The sequence below is a fragment of the Cydia splendana genome, chromosome 1 (genome assembly GCF_910591565.1).
Source record: "Cydia splendana chromosome 1, ilCydSple1.2, whole genome shotgun sequence".
Taxonomy (NCBI): Eukaryota; Metazoa; Arthropoda; class Insecta; order Lepidoptera; family Tortricidae; genus Cydia; species Cydia splendana.
The window spans coordinates 2075987-2099242 of NC_085960.1; the positions used below are offsets into that span (position 1 = coordinate 2075987).

The 23256-nt window shown below is 36.2% G+C and overlaps 1 protein-coding gene across 10 annotated transcripts in view; it reads left to right on the forward strand.

Moving 5' to 3' along the window:
- LOC134789606 (glutamate-gated chloride channel) overlaps positions 1 to 8357 on the forward strand; it is a 45539-nt gene extending 37182 nt beyond the window's left edge. For 6 of the 10 annotated variants that reach the window (XM_063760209.1, XM_063760202.1, XM_063760194.1 and 3 more), the window contains exons 10-13: positions 2712 to 2814; positions 4082 to 4257; positions 4644 to 4922; positions 5065 to 8357. In XM_063760209.1, coding sequence (XP_063616279.1) covers positions 2712 to 2814; positions 4082 to 4257; positions 4644 to 4683 — 319 coding nt within the window. In that variant the 3' untranslated portion in view covers positions 4684 to 4922; positions 5065 to 8357. The remainder of the gene's footprint in view (positions 1 to 2711; positions 2815 to 4081; positions 4258 to 4643; positions 4923 to 5064) is intronic. The other 4 variants (XM_063760241.1, XM_063760228.1, XM_063760235.1 and 1 more) reach the window with 1 other exon arrangement.
- Positions 8358 to 23256: the final 14899 nt, after the last annotated feature.

Genomic DNA, 23256 nt, shown 5'->3' on the forward strand with positions numbered 1-23256 from the left:
GTTCTTTATACTTTATAATACTTAGTCTCATGTAATCGCTAAAGCTGGTCATGGTATTGGTATAGGTACTGCATTTTCAATTTAGAATGCATTTCTTCCAAAAATCGTAGTGTATTCAGAATTTTTTAAATCTTATTTCACCTTTCAGACACTTTAATCTTCACAAAAATATTAGTTCTTCATATAAAAATCCATAAGGCCACCGCCTAGCGGTAAGAGCGTGCGACTTTCAATCCGGAGGTCGCGGGTTCAAACCCCGGCTCGTACCAATGAGTTTTTCGGAACTTATGTACGAAATATCATTTGATATTTACTGGTCGCTTTTCGGTGAAGGAAAACATCGTGAGGAAACCGGACCAATAAGGTCTAGTTTACCCACTGGGTTGGATGGTCAGATGGCAGTCGCTTCCGTAAAAACTAGTGCCTACGCCAATTCTCGGGATTAGTTGCCAAGCGGACCCCAGGCTCCCATGCGCCGTGGCAGAATGCCAGGATAACGCGAGGAAGATGATAAAAATCCATCAAACATTCGTTTTAGAAATTTGCGTTCAGTCTAATGATAAAAAAATATTGTCAAAATATTGAAGGTATGGTAACCAAAACTCATACGCATTTAAAAACGATGCTGGAAAGCTTCGTTGTATAGTTAAGTTCACAGGTAAGTTCATTCCTTTTAGTTAAATCGTATTTTCAAAGCTGTATGATAAAAATAAAATACATTCTGTCTAAGCTAGAGTTAGACCAAGAAAAGTCTGCAGAGATTTTGATAGCCCATGCAATGCAAGTGTTATTATAAACGTCAGACTTCTATGAAATTATTACGTATAAATAACACTTGCACTGCATGGGCTATCAAATCTGGGCTATCGCTGCAGACTTTTCTTGCTCTAACTCTATCTTCGATCTTCGCACCGATTTGAATAAAACAAAGTGAGGGAGTTTCATTCACATCGGTGCATAATAAATGACATATTTTGTATAATCTGACACTAACGATGACACTGCCACTTTTTCATTGCGAATGCCATGCATAGTTAGCTTATTGGTCCGAATCTAGTTTTGTACGTGACTTTTTCTACTTGTACCCTAACTTAAAAGTTTCCAAGTGGCGTTCGCAGACGTCTCTAAAAATCGATTTCATACTCAGAGACGAGTATTTCTAGAAGTCATTGAAGTTCTAAGAGAAATAATTAATGAACAATTGAAATAAGGCCATGGAGCCTCACCTTTCATGAGAATAAAATTGAGTGTTCATGAATAGTAATGCCATCCGTAGATCAAACAGCAGGCTTGTAAATTCAAAACGTATCGTATGTATATATGTAGATAAAAACGTATATATGTAGATAATAACGTTGTTTTTTCTTATTAGGCCTAAGAGAATAGTTACAAACATACAATTAAAGTGCTTTATAATGTAGATGAATTAACACATTGAGTGCCGGAAACTCGCTTAGGTTCTATATAGGTCTTCCCTCTACAAAGCGGGAAAACGCTGTGATCGGGCACGAGCGTAGCACTACGAAAACGTTGGCAGTGAATGTGTTAAGTAGCTATTTTCGGTGCCATCGAGCTCTATGACAATTACCCTAAGGTCATGTGGGGTAGGAGAAACATAGTTTATTTTGCTCGGGGCAAGAGGAACAGTGTCAGGATTAGAGATGCAACGGATACCGGATATTCGGCCTGATCATCGGCCGAATATTCGGAACTATACCTACATTTCGGTTTTTCAGGTGCGCATTGTGCAGGTTTTGAGCTGTTTCCTAGTGAACGTTGGCGTGGACTCATTTCTCGGTTCGAAATGAGTGCGCGTGCAAGTCAGTGGAATGTTTAAAATAATAAACGAGTACGATTATGACCGTGACTGTTTCTTAGATCCAATTTATTTACTTCGAAATCAAGCAATGTTACTATCCGGTATCCGGCCGGATAGTAGGTCACAATCCGGTATCCGGCCGGATATTAAAATAATGGTCAGATAGGCCGGATACCGGACAGTAACCGAATATCCAGTGCATCTTTAGTCAGGATCCCCTACAATGTGTTTCTCTTGCCCGAATGTTTTACCCCATCTAACCTTAACAACTTCTTTGCCGAAAATGTTTACGCCATAAGCACAATGTGAGATAAAATTTTACTTTTCAGGACTATTCCTGAATTTGGTAGTCTGTTTACCACCAACCACCTCCACCAATCACCAGAAATTTGGTAAACAGACGACCAAATTCAAGAAAAGTCCGGAATAGTGAAATTTTGCTAAAAGTTTTGCAAAGTTCCTTCAAAATCCTTCGTAAGCTATTTCGAAGCAACTAAAAATCAGGTCACAGATAGAATTTAAACTAGCAACATTATGTATAAGATAGTTCAGAATTTTTCCTCTAGAAATTTTAGTGGTTCATACACATATTTAAGGTTCTACTTTATCTATTTTTAATTGTTAGGACATGAGGAACATTTAATATACCCGCAATTCCGGTACAAACTAAATTAATATCTTGATTAATATATATTTAGATTTAAATTTTTAAAGTTCAGAGCCAATCATTCAGGCTCTCGTGTCCTAAACAGTTGAGATTAGAAGTTTTTTTTTTAACTTACGCCCTAGTTTTCAAAGAGTGCATGCTTATCTTTATCTGCCCTTGAACTACTTAGCTAGCTGCAATCATAGGACCTATGGTCCCGTAGTACGTTTGACTAACTATGTGCAGAGAGAACCTGAAGAAGACGCGCAGGGAGATGGAGGCGGCCACAGCGAACCTGGACGCCGCCTCGGACCTGCTGGACACAGACAGCAACGCCACCTTCGCGATGGTGAGATCGCATTTGATTTGGATACATAATTAATATCTACTGAGAGTCAGAGCGGTTAGTTTATGGAAATGCTTATGCCGTTCAAAGGCATAACATCAAGTTCAATGTGCTTATTCTTCAAACAGCTTTATCTTTACTTTGGCGCATTCTGACTCTCAGACCAGTTTATTTTATAGTATAATATATCTAAGTCTATACATATACAAATTAGTTATCGACATAACTAGAGACATGTTACATCTCATTTAGCTACGTATTTACTTTCCACATATGGGGTCATCCATTAATTACGTCACACGTTTAGGGGGAGGGAGGGGTCAAGAAAATGTGACATGTTGTGACATGGGGGAGGGGGGAGTCACAAACATTGTGACGTCACTTTAACTTCATCAGTAACCGAAAATTAATTTATATTTTTTTATTCGCTGTACAGTTAAATAATGAGTTTTTGGAAGTAATTTTCGTTCCTAATTGGTTTTGTGTTATAAAATTACCTTTTACCAAAAATATTTTTTCATTAAAAAAAATAATGCCGAGTTACTATTACCGATTTCGTTGAAAACAAAATTGCCTAAAATGTGACGTCACACCAGGTGGGGAGGGATTTGCAAAATGTGACCAAGTGTGACAAGGAGGGGGGAGGGGTCAAAAAACCTAGAAATTCGTGTGACGTAATTAATGGATGATACCTATGCCTACTGGTTAGTTTTTTTTCTAAATACTTAAATATCACATTTTGTTATATTTCTCAGAAATTATAATACTACATGACTAACATTGCGCAATAGATCCAAAACTACTACTACCTTGTAATGTTTATATACAAAACCCTACAATCATTAAATAAGTAGAAAACACTCTTTCGAAATCATAATTTTGTTTTTGCCTCTCCGCCATTATAAAGATGCCAATTACTTATTACTGATGGATTATTAGACGAGAAAACTTAGAAAGGTTATGCCTCATTATGATCTCTAATACTTGTATGCTTAATCAGCGATGAAACCATTTTTGATTGGCATCCAAAAACTAAAAATTTATTGCCATTTACCCCAAGCAAACTGTTGGGCTAGTTGCATCAAACACAATTGATGAACCTTGACGCCAATCTGCAGTCATCTATTACCTTCCTATACAATAAAATTTTGCGAACATTTAACTGTGACGAACGGTATGGTGCAACTGACCCTTAATGTCATAAGTAGTTCCTAACATACCGGTACCAAATGCACCCTGTCCGTCCTCCCTGACTGGTCTGCAACTGCAGAAACCGCTGCGCGGCGGCGAACCGAAGATGCGGCAGTGCGAGGTCCACATGAACCCCGCGCGCAAGAACTGCTGTCGCCTGTGGATGTCCAAGTTCCCCACCCGCTCTAAGAGGATAGACGTCATCTCAAGGATCACCTTCCCGCTGGTCTTCGCCCTCTTCAACCTGGCCTACTGGTAAGTCCTTTCACAGTTTTCACACTAGCTATCAGATCCTTGCTACAGCTGCGCCTACACCAAAACCAATGTCGTCGGTCGGTATTGTTACAATCTCTTGTACAGGTTATATTGATTCTCCAATAGTTCGATGTCACTATTTTACTTATAAGACAAAATTATAGTGCACCAAAAGTGTGAAGGTCAGTGCCAATGCTATAATATAGCAAAATTATTAACTATTTGCAACCGTTAGTAAAGTTATTTAGTTTAGATTACTCCTAACAAAGAGTAGAAGTAGTAGCAGTGGTGTAATTCTTTCCAAGGCTAAAGTTGATTCATTTATATGTAGCACCCAGCAGTCCAGTACCTGCTTTAACTTTTTGTAATTGAATGTATTTCCTCAGGTCAACTTACTTATTCCGCGACGAGGACGAAGAGAACTGATTCGCGCGCGACGCCGCCGCGGCCCCGCAGCACGGGCGGCTCGCCGTCGCCGTGCTCGCGCCCTACGCGCTCTTCGCGCTCGCCTACGCGCTCTTCCTCCGCCAACGGCCTCTCTCCGAAACGTTCTGTCCCTGCTACTGCCCTGGTACTTGTACGGATTGGCGGAGCAAGCGGGGGTCCTCTCCGGGCTCCAGTATTATGCTCACTGTTAGGATGGAGAACGATGAGCGAGGGCGCAGGTCTTAAGCCTTAAGGACTGTAGTTTATGACTTGCTGAACCACCGCCCTGGTTGCCCAGATTGGCGAAGTCAACGGCGGTTGTCTCCGGGCTCCAGTGCCATGTTTAGTTGCTCACTGAAGAAGCGCGGCATGAGGGCGCAGGTCCTAACGTTATTAGACTCGTGAAAGGCTTGTAGTTTGTGACTTGCTGGGAAATAAGAAATTTTTACAAGGTCAAATTAAAGTTCTCATGATCTTACTACAGCTACCTTTCTGTTCTGATTATTTGCACCTACTAGTAAAATGATTATAGTCGTATGAGCGAGCGAAAAAGTCATAATCACAGACTTTTGAGCTTTTCTTGTTTAACTGGAGCTGTGCCAATAGGTTTAACTATTCTAATATATCAGTCCAGTATCTACGACTCAGTACTTCGTAGCAAGAGCATAGGTACGAATTAATTGAGATTGAGGGACACAAGATTAGTTAGGTTAGGTTAGGGACAGTGGGACTAACAAGAGGCTACCATTAGTTGTTAGGTGGGAAAGAAATATTCAAAATCCTATGTTGAGAAGTTTCCAGGTTGATATGATAATAAAATCATGATAATTACGAGTAACCTAAGCAAGTCATAAACTAGACGATATGAAATATTTGTTGTGATAATAGTACCAATAACACCAACATTATTCGTTCTGTTATTCAAGAATCAAACAAGTTTCACACTTGAATATTCGTGTGAACTTTCCACGGCATAAATCGATGCAAATAAATCTTTGTCTTCATTTTGAGTCTGAAAAGCCATTCTGAAATTGGATGTAAATATGAAATATGACAAGCTTAAAACTAAGGCAGGCGTCAGGCGCGGGATAATATAGCCTAAACATAACCTCACGTTTACGATTTTGGTTCACTACGTTAGCGTTAGGTCACTTATACATTTACAATATGTATAAATAAGATAATAATATGTAGATAGAATTATAGATTAATCAAAGTAAAGGGAAGGGTATGTTCCCTTCGACGGCGGCGGAATGAGTGACATCTGAATTAGGTATAGGTACAAAACATTTTCGTTTCAGAAAAGTTTTCGATAATTTTACCAAAACTCCATGAACGGAGACTTACAGACGTAAGTAGGATATATGATTCGGTTTGCCAGATACACACGAGATTTGAATCCGTATCCCATTTGAAATACCGTTCAAAATCGTGTGACATACGGTAACCGCCCTATAAAAGCGTGCATGAATGTGTGAATGTAGGAGTATATTAAGGGTCAGTATATTAACTTATTGATACCCATTAAACTACAGTATGAACTCGACTCTATCTCTTCTAACATAGAGTCAAATATCCATCTCTTGGGAGTAGTCGGAAAACATATTATTATAAGAAGGCCTAGTAACGGTAGGTTTCATTCATAATCTATACTAAGTTCTCGTCTATAAGACAAAAGGAATTTATAAAACAATTTAATCATTACCTATAATATATAGAGCCTAGATAAATAAGGGTCATGCATTTCTTATTAAAACCTAAATCCGGCTCGAAGGACCATCGTTAAAATGAATATCATCTGAAGATGCCATTTTATTTTTTAGTAAGAAATGCAAGAGGTATGGTGTAAATAGTTGGGCCTACAAATTTCTACACCTGTGTCGCTCAGTGTACAGAACTCTGTTATCTAAGATGTTTATTAAATTACTAAAATACTCGTAAAATATGTTAAGGTATTTCGATATTAATTTATAATCATCTATACTTCGTGTCACTGTAAATAATTTAGACTACGTTAGCGACTCTACTCAATGTTTCCTACGTATCGATGTTTTAATTAAATACACTTCTTCACGTTTAAAATATAAACACACATTCTCACTTACAATATATTGTGAAAGTATCACTAAAGCTGTGTTCGTTCGATGTCGGCGTCGACGCCATTTTGATGCACCATCGTTTGCTTCCGCGATTCAGTCGCTTATGTTCCATTTACATAAATCGAATTACAGAATAAATATACTATTTGCTCATCTTTCTATTTCCGTCCCTTTTTATTTCCATGGGTCTTGAAGTTTGGGTTGTAACATGGTTATACTAGTTGATATAAGTAGTGAATACTGATAATCTAGCATGTATTCTTATTTACTTAGATATGTCCCTTATTAGATATTCTTGGCTGTGATGGCAACCTTAAAAGTTTCGATATACTTGCCTAATAAAAAACTTATGATTTTTATGGCCTGGCAACACAAGTTTTGATACCAATTTGAATTTATCCGTTAAGTCAATTAAAGTTTTCGAAAACACATCTACATATCGATACTACAAAGGAAAAAGGCAAAAATAAATCTACAGCTTGGCAAAAAAAGAGTAGAAATTAAAAAGTGGCAACATTGTAGTGTCGTCCCTTTCATACCAATTTATATAAGAAAACGGGACGACACTACAGTGTTGCCACTTTTTAATTTCTACTCTTTTTTGCCAAGCTGTAACCAAATATTAAATGTACAGGATAATAATTATGAATGAAATACCGGAACGTTAGTTAATATTTAATGGGCGAATACTTTAAATGATCATCACAAACAAATGCCAGGAAACAAATAAATTTACAAAACTTTAGTTTCTGTAGTAATTTATAAAGTCTGTGTTCTTTGAATTTTAAGTTTTAATCAATACCTAATAAACAATGTTTAGTGATGAAAAATATGAGTTTGCAACTGAGACAACGCTAGGAAGATGATGATGATGAAATAATAAAGATAATGAAAAACGGCCCACTTAAAAAATATGTATAATCAGCAAAATATAAACTTGAACTGCTACATAATGCAACGTGGTCATATTATACATACCTAATACATAAAAAAAGTATCTAGTATAAATATTACTTATAGATACAAAATATACAATATATTCTTTTATTTACCTTAAAATTCAGAGAACCAGACTATTCACAGAATTTTAGAACAAATGAGTTTTTAGTAAATTTTAAATAAAATGTCAAATGATGTAAAATGAAGTGCAACAAATATCCAGCCAATATCCGTTAAGTCATACGATTCGACCAATCAGCGACCGTAAAAATATCGTTGACCAATCATGATCGTCCAATGACTAGCACCTCAATTCACGTCACTTTGATGACCATAAATAATGGTATATTATCCTTGTATCTGTGGTAAGTAATAAATAATGGAAGACATAGGTTTTAGAAATATTAAAAAGTATATGTAAAAAAAATTAATTGAAAAGACAAAGCGCAGAATCCCTTGCTCTGTTTATAAAGAGAGTTATAGATATGTGCGAGAAAGATATGACAACAGATCCAATGGATAATATTCAAAATTAATTATTACTTTAGCCGTTTAGAACCCTTTAAGTTAAAAAGGACGGCATAATGAAATGCGAATTTCAAAAAGTGATTTTTAATAAATGTATACCCATCTAAAGTGTGTTTTACTTCTACTTGATAAACTACTTCTAGAACTATATAAATAACAGCGTGGGTCGTCGTGTTTTTGCGGGGCGTGGTCGAAGAGTTATTTTTGACAAGTTAGCATCCTCTCTGCTTCACTCTGAAAAAGATAAAAAAGTACAATTTAATAAATTATCATATGAAACACCAACACCTACGTTACGTCATGGGGTCCCTCGGTAATTTCATTCCGAGATAAGAGCAGAAGAAATAATCAAGTGCTAATTTCTTAGTTTAGTGAGCTATGGGTTCGTCCAGAAATCATGTGATCATATTTGGCCTACTTCTAACACGACGGTTAGTGGCGGATGTCTGCAAACATTATATGTATGCACCGTGTGAATTGATGTGATGCGCTCATAATATGCAGTTATCAGATGGACAGCTAGGCTACTACTAGGTAATATGCATGGCCCTTGCATCTATAGCTAGGTATAACTTTGAAGGTTGCAGTAGAAAAGGTGCCACAATTTCATCAATATATATATATAAATGTACGAGCGAATTGTGTAAGTGACGTCAAAATAGGATTCAATCTAAATTAAGAGAATAATAGACGACGGCTTCTCTATACAAACGTAACTCCATGTTCCTCTATGGATATTGACATAATGAAAGATATTTTTACACAATTTGATTTATTTTAGCCATACCTAACAGGGCACAGCTGAAGTAAGCTATACAAAGGGCCGATTCTATTGTCATAATTGTCATCCATTTTTGGTCCTTCGAACCGGATCAATATCCAAAAGTACAATGCTCAATGTTCACAAATTGTACAAGTTATAATATAATATAACATAAGGGAAGACTTGGAAGAGTGACTTATGAAACTGCTGTTTTAAAAGAGTCACTAGTGTCGCGGATGTTTCTAAATAAATTTAGTACCGTTTTATTTATTTTTTAAGTTGTCCATCATGCATTTATTTACTTAAAAGATATAGGGTAATTGCGCTAGTTTTCGTCCAGCTCTAGTTTTCGTCCACTTGACGAAATTTGAATATAAAACTACATTGCTGCACAAGTTTGGACATATGCCAAACTTAATGTGTAAACAATATAATCTATAAACATAAAATAATAAATATCTATCTACATAAAAATGATATTTCGGAAGTAGCAAATTAAAAATGTAAAATATTTTTTGCTAATCCGTCAGGCTGACGAAAACTAGAGCATGGACGGAAACTAGCGCAATGACCCTATACAGTGGTACTACTAAATTAATAACTAGCTTAAATCTAAAATAGGGGCCAATATTTGAGGCATTGTACCAAGGATGCTGGCGGCATTTCGTCGTAGTTTTGTATTTGCTAGTAGTTTAAAAAAAAATCTCTTTCATGCTACGTTTTCTGACAGATTTAGGACCGAATCAACTCAAACCATTAACAAATAGCCCTAATACGAGTACACCCACAAGGTAATTATTGAATTTGCCCTAGTAGCGCATTTTTAAGCGTTTTTTTTTTTTTTTTTTTCAAAATCAAATATTTTATTGCATTTCATGTGTACATTTGATGCTTATTTAAAAATAGCTTAAAGCTAAGTACAGTCTCAACATGAACCCTGAGAGGGTATAGCAACATTAAAAATATGAATAGACAATATCAACTAATTCAAATCTTAATAATAACAATAATTTTCACAATAATTATAGCGACTATCGACTTATACAACTGAATAATCTATTACTCGCTTAAGAATTCTTGTATGCTATAGTAGGATTTGCTGATTAAATATTGTTTTAGTTGTGTTTTAAATCTAAGGACGTTGGTTTCTACCTGTATCGACTTTGGAATTTTATTGTATATACTAACTGACATGGCAAATGGACCAGAGTGTATCATTTTCATATTTGAGTTAGGCCGTGCTAATCTGGTAAAAAGTAAAGCGTTAATGGTAAAAAGTAAAGTATTATTGATTGCACATATATTTCCTTACATAAAAATCATCGAAAAGCTACATATATAATTAGCGTTAAGCATGACTCGCGCTAGAACGGTCCGGGTCCGGGTCCGTTTCGACGCGTCCGACTCTTCGTTTTCTATAGAGAGCATCACATGATCACTTAAATATAGCAAAACTAATATTAATTTAGTAGCAAATTATGTGATTTTAATGATTAAATTAATGTCATATCTTTTACTGTACTAAATTGTTTCGTTTAGAATTGACATTTGTACCTAATGTAAGTACCTATTATTATTCTGATTTAATAATAATTATTCTACATGACATTAAAGCTCTCCAAGGGGCCTCTACGTGTTGGATCTATATCCCCACGCAAGCCTATCAAAAGACCGGGATTTATAGGCCCGTGAAATCCAAGGAGATACCTACAATATTACTAATTACTTTCAATATTTAGATACCTATATTTAAGTTATTTTTGTATGATTTTTTATATACCATTAACCTTTTGTATAAATAAATTATTTTTCTTTCACATCTATATTTAGTAGCTTTGTAATACAATCTTAGACTTAAAAGATTCAGCTAAGCACTGTAACTAGCATGTAAGATTTATTTGTATGCAATAGTATAAATTTTAAATTTTTCTATTTTTTTTTTACTTTAGCAATCACCCGTAATAGAAAACGCTGGCGGACGCTTCGACACCGACCCGGACTTTTCATGCTTTTTTAGGCGTTGCACATAGCACATTCACAATTCAAAAAAGACGATCATAAACCTACCTCAATCAGCTTATAGATGGCCAGTAACGTCTCCCCAGGTTTACATCCGTCGTCTCTTCCAACGGCCCTCTTTCCCCAGTTGGGCGTGAACGTCAACTGCGCCTGCGTCATGGCCAACATGGCCGCCAGCACCAATAGAAACACTCCGCGCATTCTACCAGAGACAATGACAAGTTTCCCGCGCGCTTACAGACTAGAGAACTTTTCACCGCTAGTCCAGACTTCGGAATGAGCGCTTTCAGCCACACGCGGGTTTTTATATGCCGAAGTGATCATGAAGTTTTTATCCGGCTTCGCAAATCAAGTGAAGCCTATGTCCAAGTTTTAATTGGGATGCAATATCGTGGGCAGTACGTTGTCGTAATTAGATTTCTTATTTAAGTCTTCAGCGGTTGAAGACTGGATGTGATAAATAATCATACCTCTACAAATTTTGGTAGGTAAAAAAAATCAAAACAATTCGTTTTCCTGTAATGATCAAAATTCTTAGTGGCACCTATTTTCTTTTGAGTAGTACAGTCAGCCAAGAAAGTGGTCTACCACTTTTCGACTCTATCATCTGATTGATAGTCGAAAAAAGTGGTCGACCACTTTGACTACTTTGACCACTTTGATGACCGTACCTATATAACGACTCGATCCTTGTGTTTTAATAATTTATATTTTGCATTTCAGTGCTTTAAGCATCTACAATACGTACACAAAAGGCTAAAAATATCGACGAGGTTAACATTGAGACACATATTTTTTGAATTTACTGTAGATTAGATATACTACAATAATATTTCGTCTGTTGTTATCCTTTCATCTCTATAAATATTATATTTACAATTCCAGAATCCAAATATCCAACACATTAGTTTTATTAAAGTAGCTTTGTAATGAAAACATATTTTATATGAGTGGGATGAACCTTTCTTCATAAAGTATTATACTTCCCAGTACCAATTTTCTCGACCTGGCGTATTTGATTTATCAGATATTTTCTTTTCGGTATCTAATTAATTAAGAACCAGGATTTCGTCGAGGAAGCTTCATAAAAAATAATCACCGATAATTTGACATGCGTAACATACTGATATTAGCCATTACATCTAATCAGGTCGATAAACTAGTGTACCCCCTAATTTTTGCTGTTATCAAGTTAGGTAATTGTCAAGGTCAGTTTCGGGAAATAGAATGAGAAAAAAACCGGTCAAGTGCGAGACGAACTCGCGTCCCAAGGGTTCCGTACTGCACAATTCGAACGAGCGAAGTTCATAAGTACATTCAACTGTTCATTCAATTTTTCCACACACGGCTGGCTATAATATCTTTAATTTTGTTCGAAGTTCGCAAATTGCTGACATCTCACTCTGTCACTCTAATTACGGTTTCATTGGAGTAAAAGAGAAATCCCCGCAATTTGCGAACTTCGGTGTTCGCGGTAAACCTTCTGATATACGGCAGTTCAGCCTTCTCATTTAGCAACTCGTACTTAAACCAATTATTTGTTCTGTTTGAGCACTAACTTCCTAAAACTCATCCTTCGACCGTGCGTGGAGGCGCACCTCTCTTGGATGCTTCAGGCCTTCGGCCCAACGCAGGGCTCGGCCTTCGACCTTCGCACTACCTGTCCACACCACGTTTCACGTAAATCAATTGCGGTTGTGGCCCTGATAGAGCTTATCCGCAATTCTTATTCTTAAATCCGGCTCACGCTTAATTGCAGATAATGGTCATGTTTTGCCTATTTTCTTAAATAACTTCAAAACTATTTCATATAAAATTATAAAGAAAATATATTTGAGATCCTCAAAATAAGCCCTTTCATTTAATATGTAACACGATATGGTTTGCAAAACTTTGTTTTTTAATTTTCCAAAAAAAAGAGCCCCCTATGCTTAAAATTCATTTGTTTTTATTACATGTCCGTCTTTGGGTCACAGACTTCCATATGTGTACCAAATTTCAACTTAATTGGTCCAGTAGTTTTGGAGCAAATAGGCTGTGACAGACGGACAGACAGACGCACGAGTGATCCTATACTATAAGTGTTCCGTTTTTTCCTTTTGAGTAACGGAACCCTAAAAAATGTAAGCTCTAAAGGGCAACTTTAAGACCGTCATCTAAAGGAACTAAATACCTATTATTTTTACAGACCGACTCTATAATTCTAAGCTCTCTACATATAATATAACTGTTGCTATCTAAGAAATAAATAATAATAATGATGATGCCTAAGGAGAACTTAGTTTTCCATTGTTTAAGTTATATTTATAATATACTTAGGTAACTATGGAAGACTACTGTATCAAAATAAGTTTTTGGCAAAAATTTCATTTTTGGTACAAGCTTTTATCGCTGACTGTACTTTTCTTACGACAGACAACTAATACTCATCGAGACAATTCTAAAAACCCCTAACACAATTAGGTTGCGTTGTTTCATCACAGAGTTCCTATGGCCACCTCCTGTCTCCATCATCAGATCAGTTAGACAGTACCATATTATTGTATTGTCATCAGAACTACATACAGCTGCCAATTTTCATGACGCTACGATCCTTGGAAGATGGTTAAATTAGTTACCGTAGATTCCATTACATAGTTAGTTACATACAGGTCGAGAGTTCCTATGGCCACCTCCTGTCTCCATCATCAGATCAGTTCGACAGTACCATATTATTGTATTGTCATCAGAACTAAGTACATACAGCTGCCAATTTTCATGACGCTACGATCCTCGGAAGATGGTTAAATTAGTTACCTTAGATTCCATTACATAGTAGCGCTACGTCGTAGCCGATAACATGGATTTCCAGGTATGTAGCGTAAATGCTTCGTAGAGGCAAAGCGACAACGTGCCGTGATTAAAATTAACTTAGGTACGAATGGCTGTTAAAATAGAGCCAAAGAAAGGTAAACAGAATTTATTTCAGCTCATCTTGTGTCGAGGATTTTTTAAGAAGCTGTTTTCGACTGGGTTTCATTTTATACACGCATCGCCTCTTGTTTCTTGGTCGTAGGGTGTAGGTACAAGTATGATACGAGTAAATTAAAGTTACGCGAATATTATATGCGTTAATTTTATCCCGTGACAGCTAATCACGCTGATATGTTATCATTATCATTATTATCCTGCACTAACTCCCTGACAGCTACTGATTAAGGAAGACTCACGCTAGACCGGGCCGGGCCGGGGCCGTAGCTTCAGGCGCTTCATATTCTATGGAAAGCACCACGTGAATACCGATCAGCCGTCATAGAAAATTACATGTCGGATCCTTTAACCAAAGCATGAGTGACCCATTCGATGAATTTTGTTTGGGCGACGAAGAGAACTTTGTAACATTGCTTTCGGTTTGGTCCCGAGACCTCCGTGCTTCAAATCGAACGTATGAATATCACTAATATCAGTTTTAAATGTAGAACTCGTGGTTAGCTCTATAAAACACAAGGAATGTACCATGCTCTTTATACGGTGAACCTATATGACTATATGTAGTTCAAGCATAAAATTATACCTGCAAAATGTTCTGTTCTTTACAAGGAAAAGAAATGCAGTAAGTAATGTAAGTACCTGTTAATTTAGGTACTTACAAAAATTTCCACGCGGAAAATCACATAGCTTTACTTACCTAAAAACCTACATCGGACCATTGCTTCAATCTCATTTCTCCCATCATTAATTGGCCACAATGTATGGCTTGACCATGCGTCACAGCCGCGTATATAACCCGTATCTCCCGTCGTCACTCCATCACAGTCACCCCATCGCTCCCGTGCCGCGGTCGTGCGCCATCTCGAAAAATGTACAAGTTTTGTCTACTGCTGGTGTTGGTGGCGTGCGCCCTGGTGCTCACGGAGGCGCAGCTAACGTTCACGTCGAGCTGGGGAGGCGGGAAGAGATCCTCCGCGCCGAACCCTTGCAGGAGTGATGATGCTGTTGGTCAGATTTATAGAATGATACAGGTAACAATAATAGTTTTATGCCCGAGGTTGTTCTTATAAGTATGTGAGTAGACTCAAATCATTTATTTACGTACAATATATATATATATACAGTGGTACTACTAAACGAAATTAATAACTAGCTTAAATCTAAAATAGGCCGCTGAGGCATTGTACCAAGGATGCTGGCGGCATTTCCTCGCTGTGAGTAGATTAATATGCGGATCATGTTAATCGTGTACATAATATAATGTAAAAATTATTTGCAAGCGCACATAAGTTGTTAGCCTGAGTCGGCTGAAAATGTATGTTATGGATCATCCAATATATTTCTATAATAATATAATTTTGACCTTAATAGTTATTTAGATACTTAGAATTGTTTGTTTTTCACTTTGAATACAAAAACAGCCTAATGGTAATATAAGTTAATAAGATAAACATAATAATTATGTTTGTATGCACTAGTAACTACATTCAATAAAGCTTATCCAGTTAATAAGTACCTAATAGTTTGTTTCAATATTAGCCGACTAAGTGCCAGTTGCACCAACCACATTTGACAGACTGATCAACATCAGCCGGCGCGCCCCGGCGCTTTATTATGAAACTTTCCATACATAAAATTTTAGCGAACTCTTTAACGATACGAACAGTTTGGTGCAACCGACCCTAAATATTACACGATAAACCATTGTTAAAGCATATTATCTTAATTACGTCGTAGGTATTTCTAATTTTTATTCACTAAATAGGTACCTACTTAGTAAGAAAAATATTTTAGGTCATGAAAGTGGGACTTGCAGAATGTATGGGCACGAATAAAATATTGTTTAAATTATTTATCTAAATTTTCTCCGATAAGCGATATAAAGTAGCTGTTCTACCTCGGACAGATTTTTCTTTTGTGAATTTTAGAAAAAAAACTAAAGGCTGCAGAATTATTGTTTATCCGATATTATAAGATACATTAATAAACTATCTAATACTATATAAAATTTAAAGATTAGTTTATTTATTTTGATGAGATACGTTGACGAAAAAAAAAGGGAAAAGTGTCCAAGGAACAACACTCCTGATGTACCTTGGTCATTTCCCGTTGGACCTCGGACATGATAATTTTAATTAATAAATTTATAATATAATCATAGAAATAATATTTATATATGAAATCACAGATATTTTTAGCATATTTACGCCATTGAATATATTTTTCTAGTACAATTTCCTTAGAAAAATATACTTTGCAATGGTCATTTTTTATTTTTGCCTAAAACATTTTAGGCATTATTTCTAAGATCGATTGCTTGATAACTTATAACGCAGATAACTAATAATTAGAAATACCGCAAATATGAAACATTAAGTATAAAAAAAATATTTACAGTAGTAGCAAGTACGGACCAAGGTACAACATATTTTCGGTGTCCGAGGTACAACAAAGCAACTTTTTGGACATGTAAGCTTCGTAATAACACTTTCAATTGAGATTAGGCTGAAATGATCCTACCATCAAGTAGCTAATTAACTTAACTTTAACTTATTGTATTACGTTTTATTATCTATTAGCAAAATATGAAATAATCATCCTTGACGTAAAGTTCGAAATACTGACTTTTCATAACACAGTTTATATTTTAATTTTTTTCTCCAGTTACCGGCCGCTCTCAAGTTTGGTTGATAGCTTGTTTTTTATACTTATATAATAATAACGTTTCAAATAATATAAATGAAATATTTCAATAACCGTGGCAATGTGGAAATATTGCCATTTGTTCGAGGTAAAACCATGTCCAAGGTACAACAGTTTCCCCTAACTAGTAAATAGAAAGCCTTACATAGTTCGTGATCAGCAAATTTATCTAAAACATTATAATAATAACATTAAGGACTAATTTTAGATATATATTTTTTCAAAAATATCTTTACAATTGTGATACAACAATACAATTAAATTAAATTCTAAATTAAATAAAAGCACGATTTAAAATAACACAACGCAACACTCGAGTGCTACGACGTAGGCCGTAGAGACATTTTCCCGCTACGTATCTTTAACACATTCACCGCTGAGCTACGGTCTACGACGTCGCAGCCGATAACATGGGTTTCCCGTATTGTAGCGAAAATGCTTCGTAGAGGCAAAACGGCAACGTGTCGTGATTAGCGCTGAATGGGTTAATTTTGATTCGTTAAATATCTATATAGAACTTTCACGAGACGACGGTTTGTTCGGGGATTTTACCCTACTGCGGAAACGAGAGAATTATGTTTTTGAATTAAAATTTGTTTTTTTTTTTTCAGGCGGAAGCAGAAAGACTACTCCTCTGTCAGAAGCCCTGAACACACATCTAACAAGGACCGCCAACTTAAACCTACTTTAAACCAGTATCTAGTTAAGTGTTTATACGAGCAGTTAGAGCCAAACTGTGTTCCTTACGCATGTTATTTTATATCACGTTTATAAATATATAATGTAGTTTTCGTTGTGTATGTTATTTGGAAACCCATAAATCCCATGATACAGTTAGTATAGGTCAAACATTGACACATCCAAATAATATCGAACGAGATATGAACCGTAATTACCTTTTGTATTGTTTTAGAGCTCCCGATATTTCGACGCAGTTACATCGGGTTGTGTTGTTCAAAACTGTTACATCCCAAAAAGGTCAATGCGACCAAATCAAATGTGAAAAAAACTCCGTACACGAAGCGCTTCTTTCAAACAATAATAGGTAGGTACACGATAAATAAATAATAAATTTGTGTATGGGATTTTATACAGCGCGCTAAGCTACGTTTTGGAAACTAAAAATCCCATACAAAATGACACTTATCGCGTACCTACGTCATTTCTGCTTCACAACGCATACTAACTATAGATGGTCAAGCAAATCTTGTCAGTAGAAAAAGGCGCGAAATTCAAATGTTCTATGACACGATATCCCTTCGCGCCTACATTTTTCAAATTTGTCGCCTTTTTCTACTGACAAGATCTGCTTGACCAACTATAGTTACCTACCGTGTAGAATGATGGCCTATGACAGTTTCTTCAAGTCTCTTCTGGTTGAGCTTAATTTAAAAAAAATAAGAATATTACTTAAATATGTTTTTACCAATCGTAATTTAATTTTACTTAATTATAAGTATAACAGTAACAGTTTAAAAATAAATGAATGTGCTAATCTTCCAAAAATGTCTACTATAGTTATTTGTACAACAAGAGATCAAAGTTTGATATTTTTTCGAGTGCTTATTTTGAGTCCCGTGCAAGCGAAAGATTCTATAATAGATTCACGAGCGTAGCGAGTGAATCTAATTTAGAATCTTGAGCGTAGTAAGGGATTCAAAAGCGCACGAGATGTAAATAACTTTGATCTCGTGTAGTACACAAAATTTTTCACCCTAAGCAGTGAGAACATACCTAGAGGGACAGAGATAATAGAACCCAAGTAATTCGAACTTGTATTAGACCCCGCATGTTGAAATGACATTTGACTATAAAGGTCACTTGAATGTCATTTTGTCTCACTCCTTGGATGGACGGATGTCCTTGATAGGGCCGCGTTAGAAAAACGAAAACACCTCAGGGAAATGCTAACTAGTGCACGAAAAGATGGGAAGTACGCGGTGATCAGGAATAATAAGCTTTACATAAACGGTTTGGAATACAAAAACGAAGGCAAAGCAAGAAAATCCTCACTAGAAAAGTCTAGCGCTCCACCAGCCTTTGTCAATACTCCTACCACGTCCGCATGTCGAGAGGAAAATGAATTACCCCCTATTACTGCGACTGCTGGTTTAAGCCCCAGCCCTAGCCACCGAAACTCGCCCATTGAAAACTCAGACCGGACATTTCGTTAACAAAGACATGATTATTTTCCAAAATATGCCAAGTATTTTTAACAAACGGGACATTTTACAGGCATTTCTAGAAGATCTACGCGAGCCCCTACTAGCCTTCTGTGTTTCGGAGACCTGGCTCACCCAGGCGAAAGCTGAACTCATTCACTTCGATAACTACCACATAGCAGCATCATTCCACCGAGAGACTCACAATGGAGGAGGCGTTTGCATATTACTACGCGATAACGTAAACTACATCGAGCGAAAGGAAATAATGTCCATGTCCGTAGAATACGTAATAGAAATTTGCGCGATAGAACTTCTTGATTTAAATCTTATATTAATTGTATTATATTGGAACAATAGAGAGAATGACATTTTTTATGCCCAATTTAAATCAATGTTGGAATACTTACAATCAAAATACTATAACAAAAAAATTATTATTGGCGGTGATTTAAATATTAACGTTTTAGAAAAATCGAGGCAAACAACTAACTTATTAGATTTAATGTTACAATATAATTTTAAACAATATATTACTGAACCCACGCGAATAAATAAGAATACTTCAAGTTGCCTAGATTTAATCTTTACAAACTTTACAGAAAATTTCGAAATTTCGATAACAGAACTGGGATTTTCTGATCATAGCTGCACTACTATCACTTTAGAAAACAAAAACACAAGTAACATGTGCAAAAAGTTTTGGTACCAAACAAAGCGTGTATACAACGAAAAAAATATAGAATCATTTAGAACAGAATTGGCGATGGTAGACTGGAATAACTACATTTCCTCAAACAAATCCGTAAACGAAAATTATAATTTACTAAATAAAAAGCTAGGAGAAATTTTAAATAAATCTATACCTAAACAACGCCTTAAAATAAAACCTCCGAAGACAAATCTTTGGCTAACGCGAGGCATAAAAACATCTTGTTTACACAAACGATTCTTACGGATCCATGTTATCTCGTCCAGAGATCAAACATTAGCAAAACATTACAAAACGTATGAAAAAATGTTAAAAAAGATTATCCAAAAATCGAAAAAATTACAATTCATTACAAAAATGCAAAAATCATCAAACAAAATAAAATGCATGTGGCAAATAATAAATCAAAATCTGACTAAAAAAGCTACACAAAATAAGGAAACTATACAATTACTTATCGACAACAAATTGACGTCCGATCCTATACTGGTCTCGAATGAATTCAATAACTTGTTTGCTATTGCCGGGCGGTCGCCGTCAGCGGCGGACGCCCGGGATGCACCGCGCGGCCGGCCCGTAATGCAACCTTCGGTAAATACAATGTTCCTGCGGCCGGTGGAACAACGCGAAATTTACTGCCTAATACGAAGTTTAAAGGCCAAATCGAGCTGCGGTATTGACGAGCTACCACCGATATTAGTAAGGGCTTGTGCATTGGAACTAACTTCACCGCTCACGTATATCATAAACCAATCTTTCTCCGAGGGTGTGTTCCCTGATTCGCTAAAACAAGCGGTAATAAAACCCATTCACAAAAAGAATATAAAAACTGACCCAAACAACTACCGCCCGATCGCCCTGTTGCCCGCGATATCTAAAGTTTTTGAAAAGGCAATGTGCAACCGGCTGTACTCGTTTTGTGAAAAATACAACATCTTTACGGATTCACAAAATGGTTTCCGGAAAAAACGGTCTACAACGCTAGCAGCCTATAAATACATAAATGACATTTTGGATATCTTAAATAATAAAGAGTATGCAATCGGAATTTTGTTCGACATGACAAAAGCGTATGAAAAGGTAAAATATAACATCCTACTTGAAAAATTATATGGTATCGGGGTGCGCGGAATAAGTTACAAATGGTTCCAGTCTTATTTAAGCAATAGAAAACAATACGTAGACATTGTGTATGCAAGTGAAAATTCAAGAGAAATGACGACTATCAGATCAGATGTTCAACCTGTTGTAGACTCAATCCCCCAGGGAAGTGTCATCGGATGCTTACTATTTATAATTTACATCAATGACCTCCCTATATCTATAAACGAGAAATGCGTCATGTTCGCGGACGACTTCTCCATTCTACTGTCGTGTGAAAATATTACAAACCTAGACGAAAAAATGTATCTAATTATTAAAAAAATTATAGACTGGTTAAACGATCACAATTTAGAAATTAATTTCACTAAGACTAAATTAATGCAATTTAGGCCTCACCAAAAAATAGAACTTGACATAAACTTTTCTTACAATGGAATTAAATTAGAATGCGTTTCATCTTTTTCACTCCTTGGCATAACTATTGATACCCATATAAATTGGAAAGACCATGTACAAAAAATAAAAACAAAACTTAGCCAATTTATTTTTGCCTTCAGACAACTGAAAAAAACTACCAACCTACAAACCGCATTATCGGCGTATTACGCATTTGCACACGCATGGCTTAGCTACGGTGTGACCCTATGGGGGAATAGCACAGATGTATCTGAGCTATTTATCCTGCAGAAGGATTGTGTCCGGATACTGTCAAACATCAGACGTCCAGCGAGCTGCCAAATGCACTTTAGAAACCTTGGTATCCTTACCTTGCCTTGCATCTATATCCTAGAGTCGTGTAAATTTATTAAAAATCATCCTGAATTGTATACTAGAATCGGAGATGTGCCCCGTCGATTTGAATCCCGCCAAAAAAATAATCTTATACAAATAACATCAAAGCTAGCAATAGATAAAAACGGACCTTATCCCTCGTCAATAAGGATTTTTAATAACCTGCCGGATCACATAAAAAACGAGCAAAATCAAAATAAATTTCAAAAAGTGTTGAAACAATATCTAGTAGAAAGAGCCTATTACTCGGTCGACGAATACCTACAGAATAATAATAACTAATTACACAAATAATATTCCGGAGAAATACAGGCATCTCTCTATCTTTCGTTCCTACTCCTATTCTGTAAATGTAAATTAATGTAAATTGACATATAATAAAAATTATAATATTGTAACGAAACAACTAGTTAATAAGTGACATATATATTTTGTTAATGCATGATAAATTGATGGCGACTGTACTATATCATTATTCATATCTATATATATTTTATCTGTAAGTGAATTGCAGTGCCCTCTCAGGGTTGTGTTGAGACATAATTTATTAATAAGACCTACTGTACACACAAAGCAAGGAAATAAATGAAATGAAATTTTGTCTCACTCAGTGAGCAAAATGCGATTTTGCTCACTGGGTGATACAAAATGACTCAGTGAGCAAAATCGCATTTTGCTCACTGTTTTTAAGAAGCAAAGTACCCTTGTTCGAGCTGCTGAGGTGAAAAACATATTACGTGACAGCTACTTCCTAAATTGCAATAAGATTCAAAATGAACATATAATTTGCCACTTCTTGTGTGGTCTCTCTACGGTTACTGAGTGCCGGCGAGTCGAGCGCTAAAATAAGGCGCGTTATCGGAGAGCGCACCTACACTTGTTTTTTTTAGGCATTGGACTAGCCCGCCCTCAGGTGCCAATTAGCATTTATACAATCCTTTTTTTGCAAAAAAAAGACAAAGGATTAGCCGTTCGGGGCCAGCCACAAATGTAACGACCATATATACTTAGGGCTTGTGCACAAATCACGCGAAATTCGATAGGGGGGGTTGGGGTCACGAAAAAATCACGACAGATCACGTTTCACGTGTATTTTTCTACAGTGAAAGAAACTAAGAAAAAATATCTACCACATGAGTAGATACTTTTTGTCGGTTTCGATAAACATAAATCTTCACTCCACACTTCAAATTTCAAAATAGCGAGTCTATTTTACGAAATTTTGGAGCGCGTGAAAAAAAATACACGTGAGGTTATGTTGGGGAGGGGGGTACCTAGCCAAAAACCTCACCAAATATCACCAAGGGGGAGAGGGGGTCTCGCGTGATTTGTACACAACCCCTTAACTGAAAGTGACGATCGAAAACCCATTCAATTGTTTACCGTTAGGTATCTCGCACAAAAAGTTCGAACTTTTTCAATGTCACTTACAGCTTTTATGTCAACATATTATTGCAGGTACATAGTCACTTAGCCACAGCGGGGATTGAAAGCAATTGCCATTAAATTTAACCCCTAGTGCGAAACATCGTTCACTTCGTGCTTCAGACAGGAATCAAAATGAATCCTAATAAGGAAGTTTATTTAACGCACTAACCATATAAAGACCAAAAGCCTACTCAAATTCTCAACACATTTTGGTTTTATTTCGACATAACTCATATTGGTGTAAGTACTCCCATTTTCCCCGCCCTTTGAGACCGTACCATTCACGAGGCGGGGAGAGATCGGAATGATTGTATAGTTTTTTTTAGTTGGTAATTCTAATTAAAGAAAACAAAC